The sequence below is a fragment of the Notothenia rossii genome (assembly GCF_949606895.1).
Source record: "Notothenia rossii genome assembly, chromosome: 6".
NCBI classification, from domain to species: domain Eukaryota; kingdom Metazoa; phylum Chordata; class Actinopteri; order Perciformes; family Nototheniidae; genus Notothenia; species Notothenia rossii.
The window spans coordinates 79,631,396-79,652,998 of record NC_136909.1 but is presented as its reverse complement, the minus strand read 5'-3'; the positions used below and the strand labels follow the sequence as shown (position 1 = coordinate 79,652,998).

The 21,603-nt window shown below is 39.4% G+C and overlaps 1 protein-coding gene and 1 long non-coding RNA gene across 2 annotated transcripts in view; one reads left to right on the top strand and one right to left on the bottom strand.

Moving 5' to 3' along the window:
• Window positions 1–6,979: 6,979 nt before the first annotated feature.
• Window positions 6,980–12,123, bottom strand: six2a (SIX homeobox 2a). Its single transcript, XM_079691090.1, has 2 exons — window positions 11,051–12,123; window positions 6,980–9,435 (listed from the first exon to the last, which is right to left on the bottom strand). Exons 1-2 carry the CDS (start codon window positions 11,608–11,610, stop codon window positions 9,129–9,131), a joined length of 867 nt encoding a protein of 288 aa, XP_079547216.1. The 5' UTR covers window positions 11,611–12,123; the 3' UTR covers window positions 6,980–9,128.
• A 988-nt stretch (window positions 12,124–13,111) lies between these two features.
• Window positions 13,112–21,603, top strand: part of LOC307043542 — a 25,650-nt gene continuing 17,158 nt past the window's right edge. Inside the window, exon 1 of the long non-coding RNA XR_013809404.1 lies at window positions 13,112–13,179. This is a non-coding gene — a long non-coding RNA (uncharacterized lncRNA). The remainder of the gene's footprint in view (window positions 13,180–21,603) is intronic.

Sequence of the window (21,603 nt, the reverse complement as noted above, 5' to 3'; positions counted from 1 at the left end):
GTGCTTTCCCTCTTAACTGTGAAGGAAACCAAATGGTTACCTTTCATCACGTCTGTTCTGAGATGTTCTTTTTCTTCAAACAAATCTACACAGCACTAAGTGGAGAGAACGCAGAGTTACAGTGTGTGAGTGGAGGAGTGGGATGTGCATCAGATCACTGTGTGTTTATTGGTGTCAATTCATGTTTATAAATGTATACCTTCATTTATACTCACCTCATTTCCCCTTTATCCTACATTTGCAGATATGTTGCTATGGTTATAACCTTTGCACATCAGGGGCAACACACCACAAACCTGTGAACACTTATTTGAGATGGGTAAGGACATGACAAAAAAAAGAAGATGGTATTCACACCTGATTGAGTGGCCATTGAGGGGTATTTAAATGATATTATAAATGCTAGTTGCATGCAAAGTTAGTCTACAGTAGTCTTTAAAACAGCACAACCATATCTTGTTGCACTGTGCCAACTTTCACACACAACCGTCTGGCAGGTTGAACCCGTTGGTGTGTTTAGCTGGAAACAGTTGAACCTGAACTGTACACACTCACACACAGGACTAGTGTGCACAATCAACATCATATTCACCGATTGATCAGAATTAGAGTAAACTTCTCTGGAAGGTTGAACCCGGTGGTGTGTTTAGCTGGAAACAGTTTGAACTGAACTGTACACACTCACACACAGGACTAGTGTGCACAACCAACATCATATTCACCGATTGATCAGAATTAGAGTAAACTTCTCTGGAAGGTTGAACCCGTCGGTGTGTTTAGCTGGAGTAAACTTCTCTTCATCTGCGTCCAAACTGGAACACACAACCCATATGAGAGCAGGATGTGAGAGGGTTGGATATCCTTTCATTATTTAAAGCTATATATAGATGTGAATTAAGTTTATTTTGTCTAGGTGTGAATGTTCTTGTGAAGAATTTAGAAAAGAAATGTAGAAGGGGAAAACAACTAAATGAAGTTCACATGGGGTAATGTAATGAATGACATTACGCCATACAAACAAATGCTAAAAATAGTATACAGATGATATTTATATCATTAAACTAAGATGGGACAGAATAAAATGCCACATGGTTTTGGAATAAAGTGCGCAGTTGAAGCAAATACACAAGGTCACATGTATAAAGCTGGATATCATTTATGCAGAAAATTAATCAAAGTTGGAATATCTCCTGGCTGTTAACCAAACCTCCTACCTGGTGAATGTATTGTAATAGCATGCAGAACCTTTCTAATGATGACTTGGCATTTCTCAGGTCCTAAATAAGGAAGTAAAAAAAAAAAAATTAGCTGATGAGCGACAGAAATGTGGGGCGTGCTGCTAAACCAAATCAATCAAAGAGCAAACTATAAATACAAATGTCATGTATAGTTAAAATAGTGACCATTAATGTAACAGCTCAAATGCACCTCAATCTACTTATATTAGACCCAGAATTCTCTTCTGTTCGTTCAGTCAACATATAAACTATAAAAGGAACCTAAACTGAGCACTAGGATGTTTAATTGGTCATATTATGATAATACGAATATTGGCTACTTTAAATCACAGTATTCACTGTCATTTGAATCCCATCATCCCCCAGAGGAGCTCTTTTTAACAACTGTACATAACACGTCCAAAATATATAGTCATGATAAGAACAATATAATAATAAGATACGTGTTTAGAAATATATATAAAACATTTAGTATCTTCATTTTTATATGTTTTCATAATATCAGACTGCTAACGAAAATAAAAGGGGTACTAAACTGATGAATGGACTAGTTTCACCATAATTTATCTGAGTGACACTCTGTACGGCGAGTTGATATAGCACCAAGTCAAAATCTAGATAGGCCAAATGTAAAATACTGCGCACTGTGAAAACCTTGTGCAAGATTTAACTTGCCCTTTGGAGTGAACACCCAGTGAAAGCATAAAGAATGGAGCAGTTAATCTTACGCTGGACAGATTTAATGGAACGGTGTCAAGTGACAATAGCTGGAAAAGCCATCTGAGTGAACCTAATGCGATCAGAACAGTGTCTGTCTCCCAGAGAGAGATTTATAGTACGGGAAAGAGCCCAGGTGAGCCTTTCCTAACCCCAAGTACGCACGCACAGACACACACACACACACACACACACACACACACACACACACACACACACACACACACACACACACACACACACACACACACACACACACACACACACACACACACACACACACACACACACACACACACACACACACACACACACACACACACACACACACACACACACACACGTTTATATTTTGTATATGTTATAACCTTTTGCATTTTCAAATGATGTGCAATGCCTTGTTTTAACATGCTCCTGTCTGTGATAAAAATATTAAGCAAATTGGTATCAATAAAGTAAATCTTATCTTTAAATGAATGCAGTTTTAAGAAGACATAAGTTTTGCATGATGCATTTGTTATGGACCATAACTCCTCTAGAGGGCAGTCATAAGTGGACGCTGGTGTGTAAATCGATCATTTGAGATATGTATACTTTTAATGATATGAAATACTTCTTCATAAGTTGATTTATATGAGTGCTAACCAATACTGTACACTAACACTACATAAACACATACAAACTTGAACATGTCCGTATGACCAGTTATTAATGTTTGTGTACCGTTTATTCACTGTTTAAAATAAAGAAGCTAAAGGAGTTTAATGTTTAATTCTAATGTCTCTCCTTGTCGTGGGAGTGGGTCGCAGCGATGGAGGTCCGTATCGGGTCTGCCAGGCGACCTTTCACTCAGGCAGAGGTCACCCGCAGTGTGCTTATGTATTTGTGAGAGTGTGTGTTTTGTAACAGTACGCGTCCAGCGCACAGGGAGTGCATTAATGCTCGTACTCCCCTGGCCATCCCTCTCTCTCTTTTTTGACCGTAACTCTACACCTCCCCCCCCCCCGAAGGCCCCCCCTCCTCCTCCTCCTCACTACCCCCCCCCCCCCCTACTGTTTTATCCTGTTTTATGGGACACACCTGATACACACAAAAAGGCATAATGGCTAAGGAAATCAATGTGCTCGTCTATAAACACACCCCCTCAGAGCGTTGTAAAAATAAATAAAGACCAGAAAAATCTGCTTTACGTGTTGAGAAAGTGAAATGTCTTATATATATATATTTAAAATGGCAAAATAGTTACTTTTTATTCATTTAATAATGGTTAGTTAGGCATATCAGGACACATTTGTTATATGAGACCCATTTGAGCAGGTATTTTACCTAATTTAATAATCAAAAACATTTTGTTTGTCATAAAAATAGACTGCTTTGGTTACAGAGATCGCTTTGGACAAACAGTGCTATATGAGGAAAGGGATAACAGCTTGTGTTTTTTAACATCGGATTGTGTTTAATGTTTACATTTTACTCCCAGGTCAGCTTGTGCTTGAGTTTTTCTTTGTGCCTTTGGGCGAGGCCTTCAAAAAGAGGAATCCTGTAATTCAAACCTTCATACTACTGATGATGACATGTTATATTATTCCTGTGTCTGTGTGGGTGTTCTGGCTCTTTGTACATCATTTAATCTATGCCGGAAAGCAGTGACCCCGTGCTGCCTGTCAGCAAGACTGTATCAGAAACAGACTGAGAATACTTTTCATTTATAAGGTAATCCATGTTAAATCAGTTGGCCTTCTAAACCATATATTGGGGATTTATTTCATACTAGAACTACTGAAACTATTCCAAATAATTCATAGGAATCCACAATTTAAACATACTTAAAAAATATGCTATACTGTTTGATACAGAAATATAATCTTTTCTGGTCAAAATGATCTATGGCAAAAGTACAGTTTGTGAATTCAGTTTTTTTTGCTACCTGTTAGATCATGATGTTAACTTTCCAGCAGATCTTTCACAATCCAGTTATGGTTTTAAGAAACTACAATTGATTTTAAGAATTCTGCATGTGATCTGCATTTCACAGGAGAGTTTCATCTGTGTTGATGAGCATTCTGCCGAACGAGAGGAGAGGGAAGAGTTTGTCTTTTCACCAACTGAGCATGATGCAGTTCAAATCAGTACATGTGATAAAAGAGACACATTCAGGGTTATTTGCAAGATACAATGGTACCATAATAGTAAAAGATCATGCATGTAATTGAATACTTAATCATATAAAGGGGGAAATAAAGTGGTACACACCTTTCTGTGTTGCTCGGGAAGCCTGCTGTAAAAAGTGAGCATACATGCTGGGGACCGTGCAACAAGTGGACACTCCTCTCTGTTGTCTAACTCAGTTTCCACTTTGCATTCACAGTGTGTCAGTTATGTAAATCCCAGCTGCTTTACACCCTTGATAGTACAACCTCTAACCACTCTAGGCAAGTGTGATTAGTCCTTATCGTACATTTTGTGTGTACTGTATCATCCTCACAGCGCTCAAACGTTGTGAAAATGAACTGGGACAGTGCCTGGAATCAAAGCACTTTCTAGTTTCTACACATTTTGTCTGTTATATTATGCAGTGGAAATCATTTTGAACCGGCACAAAGCAGCTTCTCTCTTCTGCTGAAGTTTTCTTGAGCAAACCGGTGAATGTCTTCCAGCTCTGAGGCTGCTGCTGCTGCTGCTATAAAAGTTTGACCTCTGACCTCCCTGAAGGGGGTCTAAGTGGAAAGACAATTTTCCCACTGGGACCAATGATGTGTCAAATTATAACAATCATCACTGTACTTGACATTTCTACCAAATGCGTTAACATCACTTAAAAAGTTCAGGTTAAATGAGAATCTGATGCTTGTCATCCTGCTGTTTGATAAAGCCCTCCGATTTGTTTTCAACAAATAAGATAAATTAATGGCATGTACATCAACAAAGTGGGACATTTTTTCAAACTCAGGACAGCTCAAAAATAATGTGGGATAATGCAAGTAAATGCATTATGATTAGCATTAAACAATGTAGTTGTTTTACTTTCCAAAAAGGAAAAATGCATTTTGGAGATCGTTTTTTTAACGTGACAACATTAATACATCGTTTGATTTCTAAGTGACTGTCAGTGTTATCATTATTATCATGTGATGATATTTTTTCAAATAATCGATTAATCAAATGTAGCCTACCTCATAGCATCAATGAATGCACACACAAACAGGTATCCCAGTGTAAGATCTCAGATTTTAAGAATACATTTTAAATTGGCCAAGGATATCAAGGGAACACTTCATTTAAACCCAGCGCAATATACCGATTGATTAGAAGAAGAAAAAAAATGAATGCACGTTTTTGTTAATTACGTGAACATTATAACCGTATAGTCTTACACAATTCACAATGTTACAATATATAATCATATAGCTTTCGTGTGGCTTTACTTCCTTCTTAATTTGTTTCCATGTTAATGGTTAAACGAAAATTAAATATAGTCCAGTTCAAACACATGCTGCAACATAACAAAATAAAGAGGGAAAAGGCTGCGGTAAATACGATGTACGTCATTGCTCATTTTGTATTGATTAATTTTAGCAAGTTATTCGCAACTAACTTTAACCTGCCTTACCTGACACACAAAATAACCCTGGAAGAATGTCGTTCGTTACTAATTGATACGATAAAACAATGCAATATTTTTTTAGAAGCAATCCACAGCAGCAGGTTTCAAATAATAGTTTGTTTTATAAAAATCCTCAGTATTATTTCATGTTGTGCAATTACCGAATTTACATCAATAACATTTTTTTTTAAAAACGATGTATTCACAAAATAACTTCAAACATGTATATCAATATGCATTGGGTGCTAGTGAATTCACGTTGATTTTATTATCATGACAATAATAATCCCCTTATTTGTTTAGACCTGAAATAAAACAGACATCAGGGAAAAGTGAATGGATTTGATTTACACAATCTCTGCAGATTGTGTCATTTTTTTGTTTCCCAATTTCTACAAGATTGTTTTTCTAAAGTTGTTAAACACTTAATCTCCTCAACATCCTCACCCCAAGGTGAATGATTTAAAAAAAAACAGCGGATTATTATTTACGAGAAATCAGGACTAGTTCACACCTGTCTGTCTGTTTATCCAGATCCCTTTTTCCAAAAGCCATGCTGGCAGAACAACATCGGCTTTTATAACTAGCTCGCTTTATTAGGCCTTGTTTCAATGCTTGCTTATTTTCCTAACATCTTTTGCCCAACAAACATTTACTAGCCTCCCTCTTCGAGGGCACACATGGCGCACTCACTATGCCAGTTTAAGTTCACATTTGAAGCCTTATGGGAGAGAGAAAATACGAGAAGACGAAAATCACAGCGTTATTGGGGTTGGAGAGTTGGTTTGGGGAGAGAGCAACTATTCCGTGTTTTGTCTCCTTACAAGCCGCTGTAATAGGCTTGTTTTGAGCAGACCCATGTGCACTCAAGTCCTCGTTAATTATAACTTGTGGGCTTTAAGCTGCATGTGTAATTGACCTCCATGCAGCAGCAGCTGTACCCAACAGGAGCGACTGATCCCTCGCCTTTGCAGACAGGAGGGAGACACTTCACACACTCTTTGTGTACGCTTCTCCTTTTTACACTCCCATTACAGACGCTCTGGCTCCTATCAGATAATCCCTGCACCATAATATTCTTTTGCCGTTTACGTAAGCTTTAAGAATACAAAAATATACCTGGAAGCCAATAAACATCTAATGAGCTTAATGCTATACAATGTCTGAAGCCCTCGTTTGTGTGATTTAAAAAAAAGTAATTATGCATCATTTCTATTTTCCCCAAAACAATCCGATAATATCATCAAAGTATACATCAGCTGTTGGGTAAATAATGCTATGTTAAGGTTACAATTATGGCATAATTCATTTTAAAAAACGTTTTCATAATAGTAACATGTTTTGCATCGTTCTTTAATGTGCACCAAAGCAAATTCCTCCCATGTGTAAACCTACTTGGTAGTAAAAACCGATTCTGATAAAACATGCCATAATAACTTTAATATGGGACAATGAGGTGTATAAAAATACCAACATCGAGAGCACTCTCGTAGCACCAGAACATGTAGCCTATATAATAGGGAAATACTGTAATGAAAGTAAGAACAGAATAAAAAATGTTGTTTTAGGTTTATTCTCGGGCAGCAGAGTAATGGGGGGAGCTGAAGGTGTTGCACGACTGAAGCTGTTCAAACAAAGTGTCTTCTTTCAGCGCCCGTTTCCAGTTCTGTGTTTTCTTTTTTTCTCTCTGCGCCAAACACTACGGCACTTTTGTTCTCCTCAGCCGAGCGCGGAGAGATAAGGTGTCATCACTTCAACATCAAGGTTCCCCAGTTGGAAAAGCACGTACAAATTTCGCCCAGCTTTGCCCATAATGGCCACATGCCACAGTCTCTTGACTCGTGTTGTTTTAACAAAGCAGCATATTAAGACCCTCTTCAGTTTTGTCATTTTAACATCGGCAATGATGATTTATCTGAACTTTGACCTTCAGTTCGACGATCATCACTTTAAAAAACACGGTGAATATAAAAACATTATGCAATCATAATTAACTTTTGTATTTTTAACTATCTCATATTATAAATCGGTTTTAATCATATAATATAAAATCCCATAAAAAAGGCCATACTGCAAGTTTAGAACCGATTTTACCTGCAGAAGCCGAGGGCACAAGCTTTAAAATGTCTTGAAATGGGGAGAAAAATCTTCCTGCGCAGCATTTATGATAAAATGGTAGATAATCCCGGGATATCGACCCGTGCAAACCTGCAGACTGCTCACACATAGAGGACAATAGCAGTTTCTTAAAGCACTGAGGCTAAGAGCTCTTGATTTTTAGGTAGGCCTACTGCTCTCTAATTTCATTTTCCCCCTAATATTCACTGGTTGATCAGTGCCTTCAAAAGGCCAGAGGACATAGGGAAGCATGGATTTGCTTAGAACCAAACAATGCCAGTTTTCTTCCATTTCTGCTACCAAGTGAGATTCGTGAAAACTGAATGTAACCTACACATTAGAACATCCTCAATAACCAATGCAAAGCAATTATAAAAAATAAAACACACACATTCCACAAACCCTATGACTGAGTAAAGATTTATATTTGCCTGCAGCTGTTCCAGTGTGGGAATATTTTTGTTTAAATATTCCTAAAATGTCACCCAGCTTGAATGGTTTGAACATTGAAAACAAAGGAGAGAAACCTCTGCAAACATGCCAGGAGTTATTCTGAATCAAAGAAATCCTCGAGTTTTATTCCATGTATTTCTTTTTCTTTTATTGTGAAGGGTATGAAACTATGGTGAATCGTTTTATGTTTCATCATTTATCGCAAAGTTTACATGCAGTCTCTTTCCAAATGAAAATGCAAATGATAGTAATAATATCAAGAGATATAGGTAGGATATTTCCTCTTATCACGGCTCTTATATAAGACACTTGAGAATATTATACCCCATCAACCCCCCCACCCCTTTCTCTTGGAAAACCCCGTGTAAACAAAAAGGCGATTGGGTAGCCTATGCCTTTAACTCGGTGCCTTCAGAGTCTGCTGATAAATCTAAACCCCTAAAATAACAACGGTAATAGTAACAAGAATTAAGACATTTTATTGTTATTGTTTTCAACAATATAGCATGTTACGTACATTCCGGTAAAATACTTTTTTTCTATTTTTTTCTTTTTTGTTTTTTACCTAAAACGACCTAGAACCACCTCACCTTTTGTTTGCACCAGCACTGCAAACATGATCCGTTTAACAAGTCATCATCTCTATTTATCTTTAGAATTACATTTCCCTTAAACGAATTTAAGAGAAAAATAATTGTACCTGCATTAAGCACATTTCCGAATTGTCTTAAGTGCTCTGCCTTAACACTTGTTTCTAAAAAAAACAAAAAACAAGTGGAACTTTGTTTTAGAGATAGGTGCACCCTCAGGCAGATTTCCCCACTTGTTTAAAAGTTTGAATATGGGATAAATGATTTGTTGCAGCGGCTGTTTTTTCGCAGTGTTCCAGTCCGTCTGCTTTGCACTTTGCCACAAGTGCTCGAAGTTTGCCTCACTCCAACTCGTAAATAACTTTTCCAAAAAATGGTTGCTCGTTGTCCCGCTTCTGTGCCAGTTTTTTAAGAGCCAAGGTCCACTAGATTAGAAGACATAGGGTTCAGTATGGAGTCGTGGTGCATTGAGTGGTGATGGTGCACCGAGTCTACACCGCTGAGAACCGGGATGGCGCTGGGTCCAGGCGGGGGCGCAAGGCCGTGCAGGGACTGTAAACCGGAGCCGAGGAGCAGAGCCGGGCTGTGGGACGTGTGATCCGGGGTCCCCATGGGTGTTTTATCGTCGTCCGAGCTCCCCAGGAGAGATTTATTTCCATTCATGGAAGAACTCAATGGGTTGTGACTATTGCTGTTGGAGTTCTCGTTGTTTTCCCTGATAACAAAAAAACAAAATCACACATTATTGTGGTCCAAGTGCAACCAAAGTCTTGTAAAGATATTATATCAAGCTGTGACTTATTTTTAAACTAGCTACAGTGTTTTCACAGAATATAAACTAGAGTAGCCTACTTTAATATGCAAATGTGATATCTGTAAATACATATTTTTAACGTTGAGAAAACAAAATAAACTTTATTCTGAAATAACTAACAAATATGGACCTATACAAACACACACAGCAACACACACACACACAGCAACACACACACACACACACACACACACACACACACACACACACACACACACACACACACACACACACACACACACACACACTCACACACACACACACACACACACACACACACACACACACACACACACACACACACACACACACACACACACACACACACACACACACACACAATGCTAATGTTGTATATTAGGCCAAGCTATATTTACTAAAGCCATAATAGCATCATTAATATGTGATCAAACGCTTAATCTAATGATTTATTAAAGCATCAATCAGCACATGTGCCAGGATGCAGGCAATAAGTAAGTCATTGAAATAATTAGAGGCCTTGGCTCATTTCACTACAGCACTGCAGAAAGTTTAATGGCTGCATTATAGAGGAGTGACTGCAGACAATACATCAGACTATTGAACCATTAAGCGTCTTTGTTTAAGGCAAATTAATTTAACCAGAGTGACCTGTGGGTAAACACGCCTATCAAAGTAGGCTAGTTCTTTGGTACGTCTAAATAATGGACAGCTCTAAATATTGCTGAACGTGTGCTTGTTGCCTATGGCGTATTCATGTGTTCGCAGTGGTGACTAAGGCTTTCTCAGTGGGAAGACATGATTTACGTGGAGCTTTCAGCCCGAATTAGTGGCCACAGGGCGAAAGAAGACACCGACCAAGTGAACACCTGACTAAAACCTCTCCACACGATGTAATTTAAAAACGTTGAAATGTACAAACGACTCCTAATGAAATGTCAACCTGGCTGGTGTGGAGTCTACACAGCGTGCCACATCAATTACACCGCAAACAACTTTTAAACGTGTTCTGGGATGTTTTCTTATATATCTGTGTCCAATCCAGTGGGCTATCTGGAGGTTTCAAACTTTTTTTTTTGCTCTGATCCTTACGTGAAAGTCTAATTTAATGTTATAATAAGTGTGATCAAAACATAAAAGTGGGGTAAATGCAACTTTTATAACCTTCTAATTTACCTGACAAAAACTCTTTCATTTTCTGCCTTTCAACTTTTACGCACGGCCAGCATAATTATCACAAACATGAAAAACAACAGTACAGGACGTGAGTTACCTGAACGCAAAGTAAGGAAAAGTCACTTCTTTTAATATAATTGTCCAAAAGAAACAGATGCGTGCAGAAAACTAAATTTTATTAGGTAAGAAGTTGAACCAATATATGAACATTTGCGCAATGCAATACATTGCCAGATGTAGGTCAAATCATATAGGAGCATCAGAAAGCTGTTTTTGGCCTGGTTAAAATAGGTTTTCTGTCTTTTTTTAATTAATGTCACAAGCATGATAAACCACAAGATTCCCCTTTTAGCACTCTTACCTTTCCTTCGCCTCCGCTGCTCGGTCTCGCTGCCGTCGGTTTTTGAACCAGTTGCTGACCTGCGTGGTGGTGAGTCCCGTGCCCTCGGCCAGCTCTCTTTTCTCCCGCGGGGATGGGTAAGGATTGTGGGTGTACCACTCCCGCAGGACGCTCCTGCTCTTCTCCTTGAAGCAGTAGCTTGTCTCTTCTCCGTCCCAGATGGAGCGAGGCAGGGGGAACTTTCTCCGGACGCGGTACTTCCCCACGGCGCCGAGCGGACGGCCTCTCAGCTTCTCCGCCTCGATGTAGTGCGCTTTGAGCCACAGCTGCTGCAGCTTCGGGTGGTTGTGCGGAGAAAACTGGTGGCTTTCGAGGATTTTGTAGAGCTCTCGGAAGTTCCCCCGGTGGAAAGCGACCACGGCTTTCGCTTTGAGGACGCTCTCATTTTTGTGGAGGTGCTCACACGCCGGGAGGGACCAGAGGAAGCGCCCTAGCCGCTCGATGTTCCCCCCTTGTTGGAGAACTTCGCAAACACACGCAACTTGCTCCTGCGTAAAACCAAACGTCGGAAGCATGGACATGGCGACAACGTAAACCAATACAGATTATATTGTGCCTTACTTCCACGTCTCCCCTCTCAGTCTCACATTAAATCAAAACGCATTAAGTCCATAAGCGACAAAAGGTCCCCAAAAGAGCAACCTAAAACTTAAAACAGCCCAAGGTTAGGTAGTAATATCCAACTGCGTATGGTGGCATAAACTCAAGTCCATTCAGCCGTGCAAAACCCCAGGCGACAAATCCTCATATAGTTGGTGAGAAAGAGAGAAAGTTGCTACTCCTTCCACCGTCCTCCTCCACCTTTTCTATGCCGTTTCAACATAACCTACTCCCGGAGACCGGGCTCGCTGGCTCGTTTTAATAATATTATTCTAAGCTGGCAAGACAAGCGATTATATGAAATCTGATTGGTCGGTTATCTGACCCGGGGATGGCGAGGATAAGACAATAGCCTTCGTCAAATTATTTGCCATGGTTACGCTGTCACTCAAAGTAACCTGATATGCTTTGAGGTGGCTCCCTGGCAAAGTCAACACGATTGTTCCCTTCACGACCAGCCCGCCTACCAATAGAAATATTGCTCAGATTTTTCGTCTTAAAACACTTTTTTTTCTTTCTCTTCACTTTGACAGACACCTCGGGCAGCCAAAGAGCGCGGAGCTGGGGGAGAGGGGGTGTGGAGAGGGAGAGAGGTCCCGCAGCTGGGGGAAGGATGGCGCCAGAGCGCGCAGTCAGCTGCAGTTTGTCTTCCAGCCTCCAGCGGCTCTCACAAATCAATCAACGTTTCCAACACCTGGAACTTTAAAGTCAGTCACTTTATAATTCATACACGACAAATGACTGTCAGCTGTCTAGCGATAACAGGTAAATTAAGGAAAAGTTCCCCCTAAAATACCTGACCAACTTATGGCAAGCAATACATAATTACAATTTGACTAAATATGTCAGAGAGGAGAGGTTTAAGTTTTCTCACCCCCAAACAAGTTAGATACATTTGTTTTCAGCTCACATGAAGATGTAAACATTGTTATAGTCATTTGGAACAAGAAATTTGGGTAAAGTGGGTTTACAGGTGGCTTACGTTAGATAGTGAACATAACTGCATTTAGAAACATTTTCTATGATTTGTTTATGTTTTAAATAATAATATCATAAGAAACATAATGTTAGACGTTTGAACATGTATTATTTTAGTAAGAAATATGGAAAATATGTGCTAACATTTCATGCAAAGACAGTGCGTTAGGATATTCCCAAAGGAAATTAAGTCTGTCAGTTCGTTTAACTTTATAACTAATTTAACTTTTCTATTTTTCTAATCAAATACGGAATAAATATAGTGTTGTGTATCTCTCTGATCCTAAAGCGATATTATATATTTGTAAGAAGACATGTTGCTCCATAATTAATTAAAGTAGGACTGTGCTACTGTTTATTATTTACATCTAAATGTGGGGTGAGCCAGTGAGGGCTGAGACAATGTGAAGGTGTGCAGCAGCTCGCGGTGCTGCAGAGAGGGAGAGCAGAGAGGGAGAGAGGGAGAGTGTGTCGGGGAACAGTGGAGAGGAAACCAAGCAGCAGCAGCACCGGTGAGCCAAACAATTCAATCTGTATTTAAGTCGTCTGGCTAACACGGTTCAGTGCAACAGTGCAGGAAGATGGAAGTCAGATATCATCAGAGCTGGGAGGAGAACTCAGATAACTAATAGTAGAAGTAGCCTAATACTCTGTTACAAATTAAAAGTCCTGCATTCAAATGTTACTCAAGTAAAAGTACAAAAGTATTAGCATTAAAATATACTTAAAGTACCAAATGTAAAAGTACGTATTATGCAGATTGGCCTATTCCAGAATAATATATATTTTGATTATAATTATTGGTGCATTAAAGTGTTATCAAAGCTAGTAAAGGTGCAGCTAGTTTTAATTACTTTGTATACTGCAGGGTAGCTTGTTAATTTACTCCAGGTGTAACTAAAGTCTTATTTAAGTGTTGTTCATATTTTCACATTGTTAATCCAATTGTCCAAAGTAACTAAAGGTATTAAATAAATGTATTGGAGTAAAATAACACAATTCACCTCTGAATTGTAGAGGTAGCAAAGTAGCAACACATTGAAAGTACAAGTCTCTCAGAATTGTACTTGAGTAAATGTACTTAGTTACTTTACACCACTGTATTTGAGTCGTCTGGCTAACACGGTTCGGTGCAGTATAGTGGAAGATGGAAGTCATATATCATAATCACAGCAGGATTAGGAGATAGGGTTTGACGAGCAGAGCAATAATTTCAATGTGATGATTAAGATAACATGATGCGGGGAAAAGGCGAAGGTATAGGTTTTATAATTCAGAGGAGAAAATGATACTTGTTGATGAAAAATGACGAGTTTGTTGTGGCTCGATGCAAATCCTCAAAATTGGCAGCAGCATAATGAAAACAGTGTCATATGTTTTATGTTGGTGTTGTCAGGTGTATGGGGACGTGTGTCACGCGGACGGGCATGTGTGTTATTGACTGTTGGGCCACAGATTGACCAGTTGGTAGATTTCTATCGCTTCACCATGGGACCTCTTCATTAGAGATACGATTGTCAGCTACACCCACACAAAGTATCACATCACTCGAGACTGCTGCCTCCAACTACACACACAGACACACGGACGCGCACACTAACCACACTAACCATACAAACACACACACACACACACACACACACACACACACACACACACACACACACACACACACACACACACACACACACACACACACACACACACACACACACACACACACACACACACACACACACACACACACACACACACACACACACACACACACACACACACCACGCTAAGGTAGGCAGTGTGAACAATAATAGTAAATATTACAATGCTACTAAGAATACGAATAATAACATACATGTGAAAATAACGGTAACACTTTACGGTAAGGGAACATGAATCATCATGAATTCATGCATGACTTAATGCATGAAAAAGCAGGAATTAATGAATTTAGTACTCATGTAGTACTTCATGAACTATCAGTAATGTACAGGTATTAATGGTATCTCATGCATGACTTAATGCAGGAACATCATTTGTATTATTCATATTTTGATTATTGTTATTCTTTATTATTATGATTATGATTATAATGCATGGTATTTAATATTTGAAAGGCGTAATTTGATATATGTTCAGCCCTCTATTCTATACAGCCTCTATAAAGATATAATTTAAAACAAATTATTTTCACGTAAATATCAGCAGAATATTTAAAATCATATACGTTTTCCGGGTTTTTAGATTACATGTAGGCACCTTTTATTCCGATGGGCTCTATACCATCTGAGTCGGACGGCTGGAAATGAGTTATTAGCGTAATTATGAAGTTAGTTTATCACCAGAGATGAGGAGTCCGTAAGAGGAGCCTGATCCCTGTTTCCGTGTTGTGTTCCCTCTTTGTTTAATACATTGACTTGGGTTCCGCCTGCAGCGCAGTTCAGAGAGTATTACGGCATTAAGCTGACTGATGGTAATCGTCAGGGGACCGGGGGCTCCGCTGCAATGGATAGCGAGGAAAACAAGGAAGCGATTTATACATACAATGCATACACGAAAAAAATATACATCTTCATTAATTATGAATGAGTTGTATTCCCTAATTTAATAAAATATAATAATAATCCACACAAATACAGCGTCATAAATCACAATGTATCAGACGCGACATTAAATCACTTGCCTTTGCTCTGTTGACTTTGATTCAGTCAGCTGATGAAAATCGGAAAAACCGACGAGTGAAAATGAGCGCCTGCTGCCTATAAACACTGTTTGACAGACGTGACTGTTAAAAACGATCTCAGGTAAAACTTATCATCTCCATCCATCTTATACACACACACTGAAAGGCCTAGTAAGTGAGCCCAAAACACACACACACTCACCCTGGTGAAAGAGGTGCTGCTACACTCACAGTGGTCACTTTATTTCCCACTGAGGGTGTATCGTCTCTTTTTATATCCAAGGACGTTCAGATGTGCGTTTTAAGGCCTAATAATTTACCAGGCTGTTTAGAGAAACAGGAATCTAAATATACATAGACATACTACTGTATTTAATTTATTTAATTTAATTTTTTAGTCTAAGCTTTGACTGTTGGCCCTATTATGTTGCCTCCCTGTGCCATGTGTCGCTGTGTCAGCAGTGGTTGCATAAAGGCCTATAGCTCATCCCTAGCTTACTCTGTCCTTAGTCATTTGGACTATTATGGGGCATGATGAGGGCAGATGTAACCAAAATAGGGTCTGCTTGTAATAGCTCCATCGGGGTCTTATTAATGCTATTCGGATGAGATAATACACTGTATGAGAATAACAGGCAGCTACACTGATACACTGAAAAGTTGACTTGAATTAAATGTATTTTTTTTTCATTTAAACGTAATATTATTCCTTTCAACTAACCTGATACAGTTATGTGGAATCTGTTGACCTAATACATTTCATTTAAGTCAACGTTTTATTTGTTTCAGTGTGTCATCCCACCTTGCTCTATGAGAGACATTCAGATATGGCAACAATAAGTCAGAATAGAGTTAAAATTGATTAAATATTGGGATTTTTTGAAATCTTTGACATGACAACGTTTGAAAACTTGAAGAAACTCATCCTGTTGACATGTCTCATTCAACACCTGCTCACTTTGTCTTTGTTTTTTTTCTCCTATAAGCTCTTAATTCTGCATCTGATTGGGGAGCAACAAGTCACTTCCTCAGAAAGGATATATGAGAGCAAATACAAAAATAAAGTAGTCAATTACAATGGGAATACAAATACAAATCCTCTTGGTTGCACTCATGCTAAGAACCTCCGGGTGTGCACAGTGCCGGGGTGAGTCCCCTGACTGGCCCGTGACAGTGTTTGTAAACCACTTGTTTCCACGGATCAGTTTGATCAGAGGGCTCTGGCTCTCAAACGGTAATTATTACGGCCGCTGATGAATGGAGATCGCGTTTCCCCTAATAGCCAACCCCCTATTTTCACAACCTCCCACCGCTCACCTCGGCCGCTCTCCACCACGACCTGCACTAATTGAGCTGATTATTGCAAGATGTGTGTTTTGGTGTGTGTTGCAAAGCCTATGTGTTGTGGTTGGGGTACAAGGGAGGGGACGTGGCTTTTTATTCTACAGGACTGACCTGAGACGAGCGCAACAAGGGGTTGATGAGTAACATTCTTTCAGACAGACATCCCAATGCTGGGCATGAGAGAGAGAAATTATTAAAGCCAGAGCCTCTGTGTCTATACCGGTTAAAGGGATATGAATGAGGGCCTATCCAATAATTGGTTGTTTACATCTATCTTGTTACCCCAGAGGCCGGGGCTATCCTATAGAGCAAGGAGGGGATTTCAATAAACCGCAGAGGCAAGCAGCAGGGAGGTGTGTGTGTGTGTGTGTGTGTGTGTGTGTGTGTGTGTGTGTGTGTGTGTGTGTGTGTGTGTGTGTGTGTGTGTGTGTGTGTGTGGGTGTGTGTGTGTGTGTGTGTGTGTGGGTCTTGTCTTCACTTCCAGAAGGCTCTGACCGGTCGGCAGGTTCATCAGATTGGACGGTTTACATTTCAAGCCCACTCTAGTCTATATAGGCTAGCACAAAACACAGCAATTTCACAGGTAGTTAAAAGGTGAGTCAAGCCTCACCTTCATGTTCATCACGGGCAAACACCAACACAAAAAAAAACAGGTAGAAAAGAGAATACTTTCTGCCTCTTTTCTTCACACAGCTTTTCTACCTGCAGCCTACTTATTGCATCCACTCAATGCATTAGTTTGGAAGTTTACGTGTAAATGTTATACTCACACAGTTTCAATTAACTACAAACATAACTGAACAACTTCAATTGGAGATTTCTGCTATAATGGGTTGCTAAATTCTAATCTGATGCATAGACTCAATATCTGATCTTTCTGATTATCCTATATCCACAACTCCACAGAAACCACAAATGTCAAGCAACACATGCAGTGTTAACACTTCATTATACTCAAGTTCAAAGGCAAAAAGCTCCCGATGCAACACTTTGACTACAATGATAAACATATGCAATTCATAACATTCTGGGTTAATAGTGCAATGTGACAGAGCAAAACAAACACAAGTATGCATTAACAATATTAAGTATTATTCACAAAATCAGTCAAAGACCATAATACCATAGCAATATCCGAAAATAACCAAAAGTCAATAATGAACAGAAATACAAACTTCTATATCCACGTACAATTAGCTGTTTCAGCAACGTTAGAATGCATTTACCTTCCACTTTATTGCAATCAGAAAAAAATTCTGGGGTGAAGACGGTACATTAAAAAGCCCTGTAATGTGCCCTCATGCAGCTACAGTGATTACTGAATGTTAAATAAACCCTAACACACCAATACCCCACTGCCCGCCACCACCAAACTGCTGTGGAACACATTTACACCGAAATTGCAGCTGGCCTGAGCACTGGAGCAAACAGCAACAAGTGTCTGTTTTTCTACAAGGCTGGTCATTGGAGCTGATCAGTAGCAGTGTGTGTGTGTGTGTGTGTGTGTGTGTGTGTGTGTGTGTGCGTGCGTGCGTGCGTGCGTGCGTGCGTGCGTGCGTGTGTGTGTGTGTGTGTGTGTGCGTGCGTGCGTGTGTGTGTGTGTGTGTGAGTGTGTGACTGTGTGAAAGGGAGAGTGTGAGCATGGGGAGAGAGTGAGAGTGGCGCTCACTGCTATGGTTAATTTATTCGATCAATCACTCCATTTGATTCCTGTTTATTTTCAGGAGTCGCACGGTCATTTCAGCCGCACACTGAGCCCTTTATGCGCTGCCAAGGCGTTTCCCCTCAACCACTAAGACCGTATTGCATGCATTGGGCTATAATTTGGAGAGGAGAAGGGCTCCAGCACTTCTCAGATATTTCACGCTTCCTAACCTTTACGGTGAAATCCCCTCAGACCTGTCTCTCGTCAAACCCACAGTGTGCAGACATGCAGGTATATGAGCCTCACGCACCCCTGATTTATGTCAACGCTGTGGGCTTGTTCTAAATGACTGCAAACACACTCCAGTTAGGAATTATGTATTATTATCGTCTAGAATTTGGCCAAGTGTGCAGAGGGCAAAGTGTGCAGCCCCTCCATGCATCCACTTTCTTTCGGGCAGACGTATAGGTGTGCTTTTACTGTGATTTTTTTTGTTAATTAAACCTGGTAGACTTGCAAAGTATAGCACGTTTGACTTTTTATTTTATCCTTGATCATTTTAAATTGACCAACTAGTTTCAAATTAAAGCAGTTTGTATGGATTTTCATGTGTACTCAATTCAGTTTGTTCAGCATATTGGCAATGACTTGCAAACCGAGCTTAACCTGCTCCTTTGGAGTATTTTGATACGGCAAGCAACTAAGAAACTGCCATGGGACCAATATGTAGCATCAGATAAACCTCAGTGCGTTCTGGATCAAAGGAGACATAAGGCTGGGATATTTAATGATATCAGATAACCAGAATTGCTTCTGATCATGTAACTCGTGGAAAAGCAAATAAATGCCTTTTTGGCTAGAAACATGAGGCAAAGTCTACCCCACCCTAACAACAACAACTACAAAATAAGACTCAACTATGAAATCACAATGTTATCTCAGTGTGAAAAAAGGCCAGAGCTGGGATCCTTATTTATTTTGGATTTGTTTTACTAAAACAGCAAAGAAAGCACAGAGACACAAAACAACATAATATCAAATTAGTCACAGAGAGCTCTGCAGCGCAGCTTTCACAACTGACTTTATTTACTATGATTGGCTAGGATTCTATTTGTATTCAAGATATTATTCTTCAAGTGAGTATTCTTAAAATCTTCAGTGTCCTGTGTGAATGTTAGAGATATTCCAGTATAGTATTTCTTAACATACAACCCACGCCTTCCACTTATAACTAAGTCTGCAGCATCACTTAATGTTTTTCTCTCATGCAGCATTCTTCCCTTTTTACAGTGCTGGAACTCGTATGTCAGGAAAGAATTTATTAAAAGCGACCCGCAGTAATTAGCAATGTGCTAATGCTTGAATTTGTCTCCATTCCTGTATGCAGGGTTTTTACAACACTTTGTGGTTTCACTTGAAACACAGGCTTGACCCCGTGTCACCAGCCATATGGGCAGTAAATAGTTCCATGATAGAGTCAGGGGTTGGAGTGATACTGTACCGGAGAGACACGTCTTGTTATATATCATACTACATGGTGTTTTTATGGCATGAAGATGATTGACATGAAGTTTTGGTTATGTGATTGGTGCTTTGTTTTACTGTGTCCTGATACATTGGATAGAAGAGTTATACTTTTTGTAGCCTCTGTGGGTGGGTTGAGGACAGCTGCACAAGTTTATATATTTAATATAGAGAATTTCATTTGTCACTGTGATGGTATTATGACAAGACACTGATGGTTTAATGTCATGTAAATGATTTCCATTGGTGCTGAAAACTTGAATTTTGAAAATGATATATATACAGTATTTTTGCTTTAGCATGAGCTCACAGAAGATTCAATGGACATTCTAACTAAGATCCCACCTATAAATATGTGGAGTAAAGTAAAAAGCCGTTTCAGCGGTCATTTGATGATATCAACAAACTAAGGAATCAAGAGAGTCCATGCTGTACAAAGAGCTGCTTGAGTTAAAAGCCAATGCCTGGCACCACCCAACTCACAAGTCATTACGATACATTAATTGGGACCCATGAATGTCTGTACACAATGTGGTGCCAATCCAGCATTTCACAGGATGAGAACAAACGTTAACCTGCATGTGGCATTCAGTCAAAAGGATCACCAAAAATCATTAGGATTCATCCTCTGGGAACCATGAATGTACTTGTAATCGATCCACTACATTTAATGTTCCAGGCAAAAAAACGGAATGTGTATACATGCTGGTGGTGCTCAAGAAATCCCAGAATCACCTAATTCAGAATGAAGTATCCTCTGAGCACCATGAACATCTGTAAACAGTCTCATGGCAATCCATCAAATCGTTTTTCCGTTTGGATCAATGCGGTGGGCCTACCGACAATCCAACATTGCCGAACTCAGTCATGCTGATAGCAAATGTAACAATAATAAATGTTACTAAAACGACAGATGCATGAAGAAAACAGATGTTCTCAATCAGCTGAACTTTGTTTCCAAGGAACACTTTGATCATAAGTGTTGGTATAGTTGCCCCGTCTTCACAGTAGCTCCTACTTTTATCTCTTCACAGTTTGCTAAGTGTTTAATATATTAGTTGTGAAAGCTTTGCAAATCCCATTTCCATGCTGTGGCCTCCAAGGATTCCCATTAATAATGTATCTACTTTCATCTTCTAAATGACTTCTCTCTCATTAAACCAAACCATCCATCACACTTGTTGCTGTGCTCTGATCTCTTTTGGGCATCGCGTAAGATGAAGGAAGTGTTTGCTTTGTAAATAGGCGTGTGGCACGGCGTGTCGCTCATTTGTTTTTATTTGGAAGAATTGAATTTCATGATTGCTTTTTAATTCTGCCTGTAGGGTATATTAAATGCCTGCAAACCTCTGAACACTTGGTACAGGAAACCAACAATTATAGTCAATCTGAACATATGGCAACCACAGCTATTTGAGAGAGAAGATGGGGCTTATGCGGAGGGACTGCCTCGTAATGCATCATTACACTTTACTGAGGTTTAGTTTCTCCATACAGTGTTGCTGTTTGCACCAGTGATTCATCTTCAAGCCAGACTATAAATCAGAATGTAACACTTCCTTTTTATAGCAAACTATATAGGGAAATATACAACTACAATAGTATACATTAATTCAAAACTTGTTACTGCATAGTCTAAGCTGGTACCCCTTAAACTCATCTCACATGACATCTTGAGTATTAATACAAAATAAATACATTCAGATATATATTGAATGTAAATTAAGAATATCGGAGCAGCTT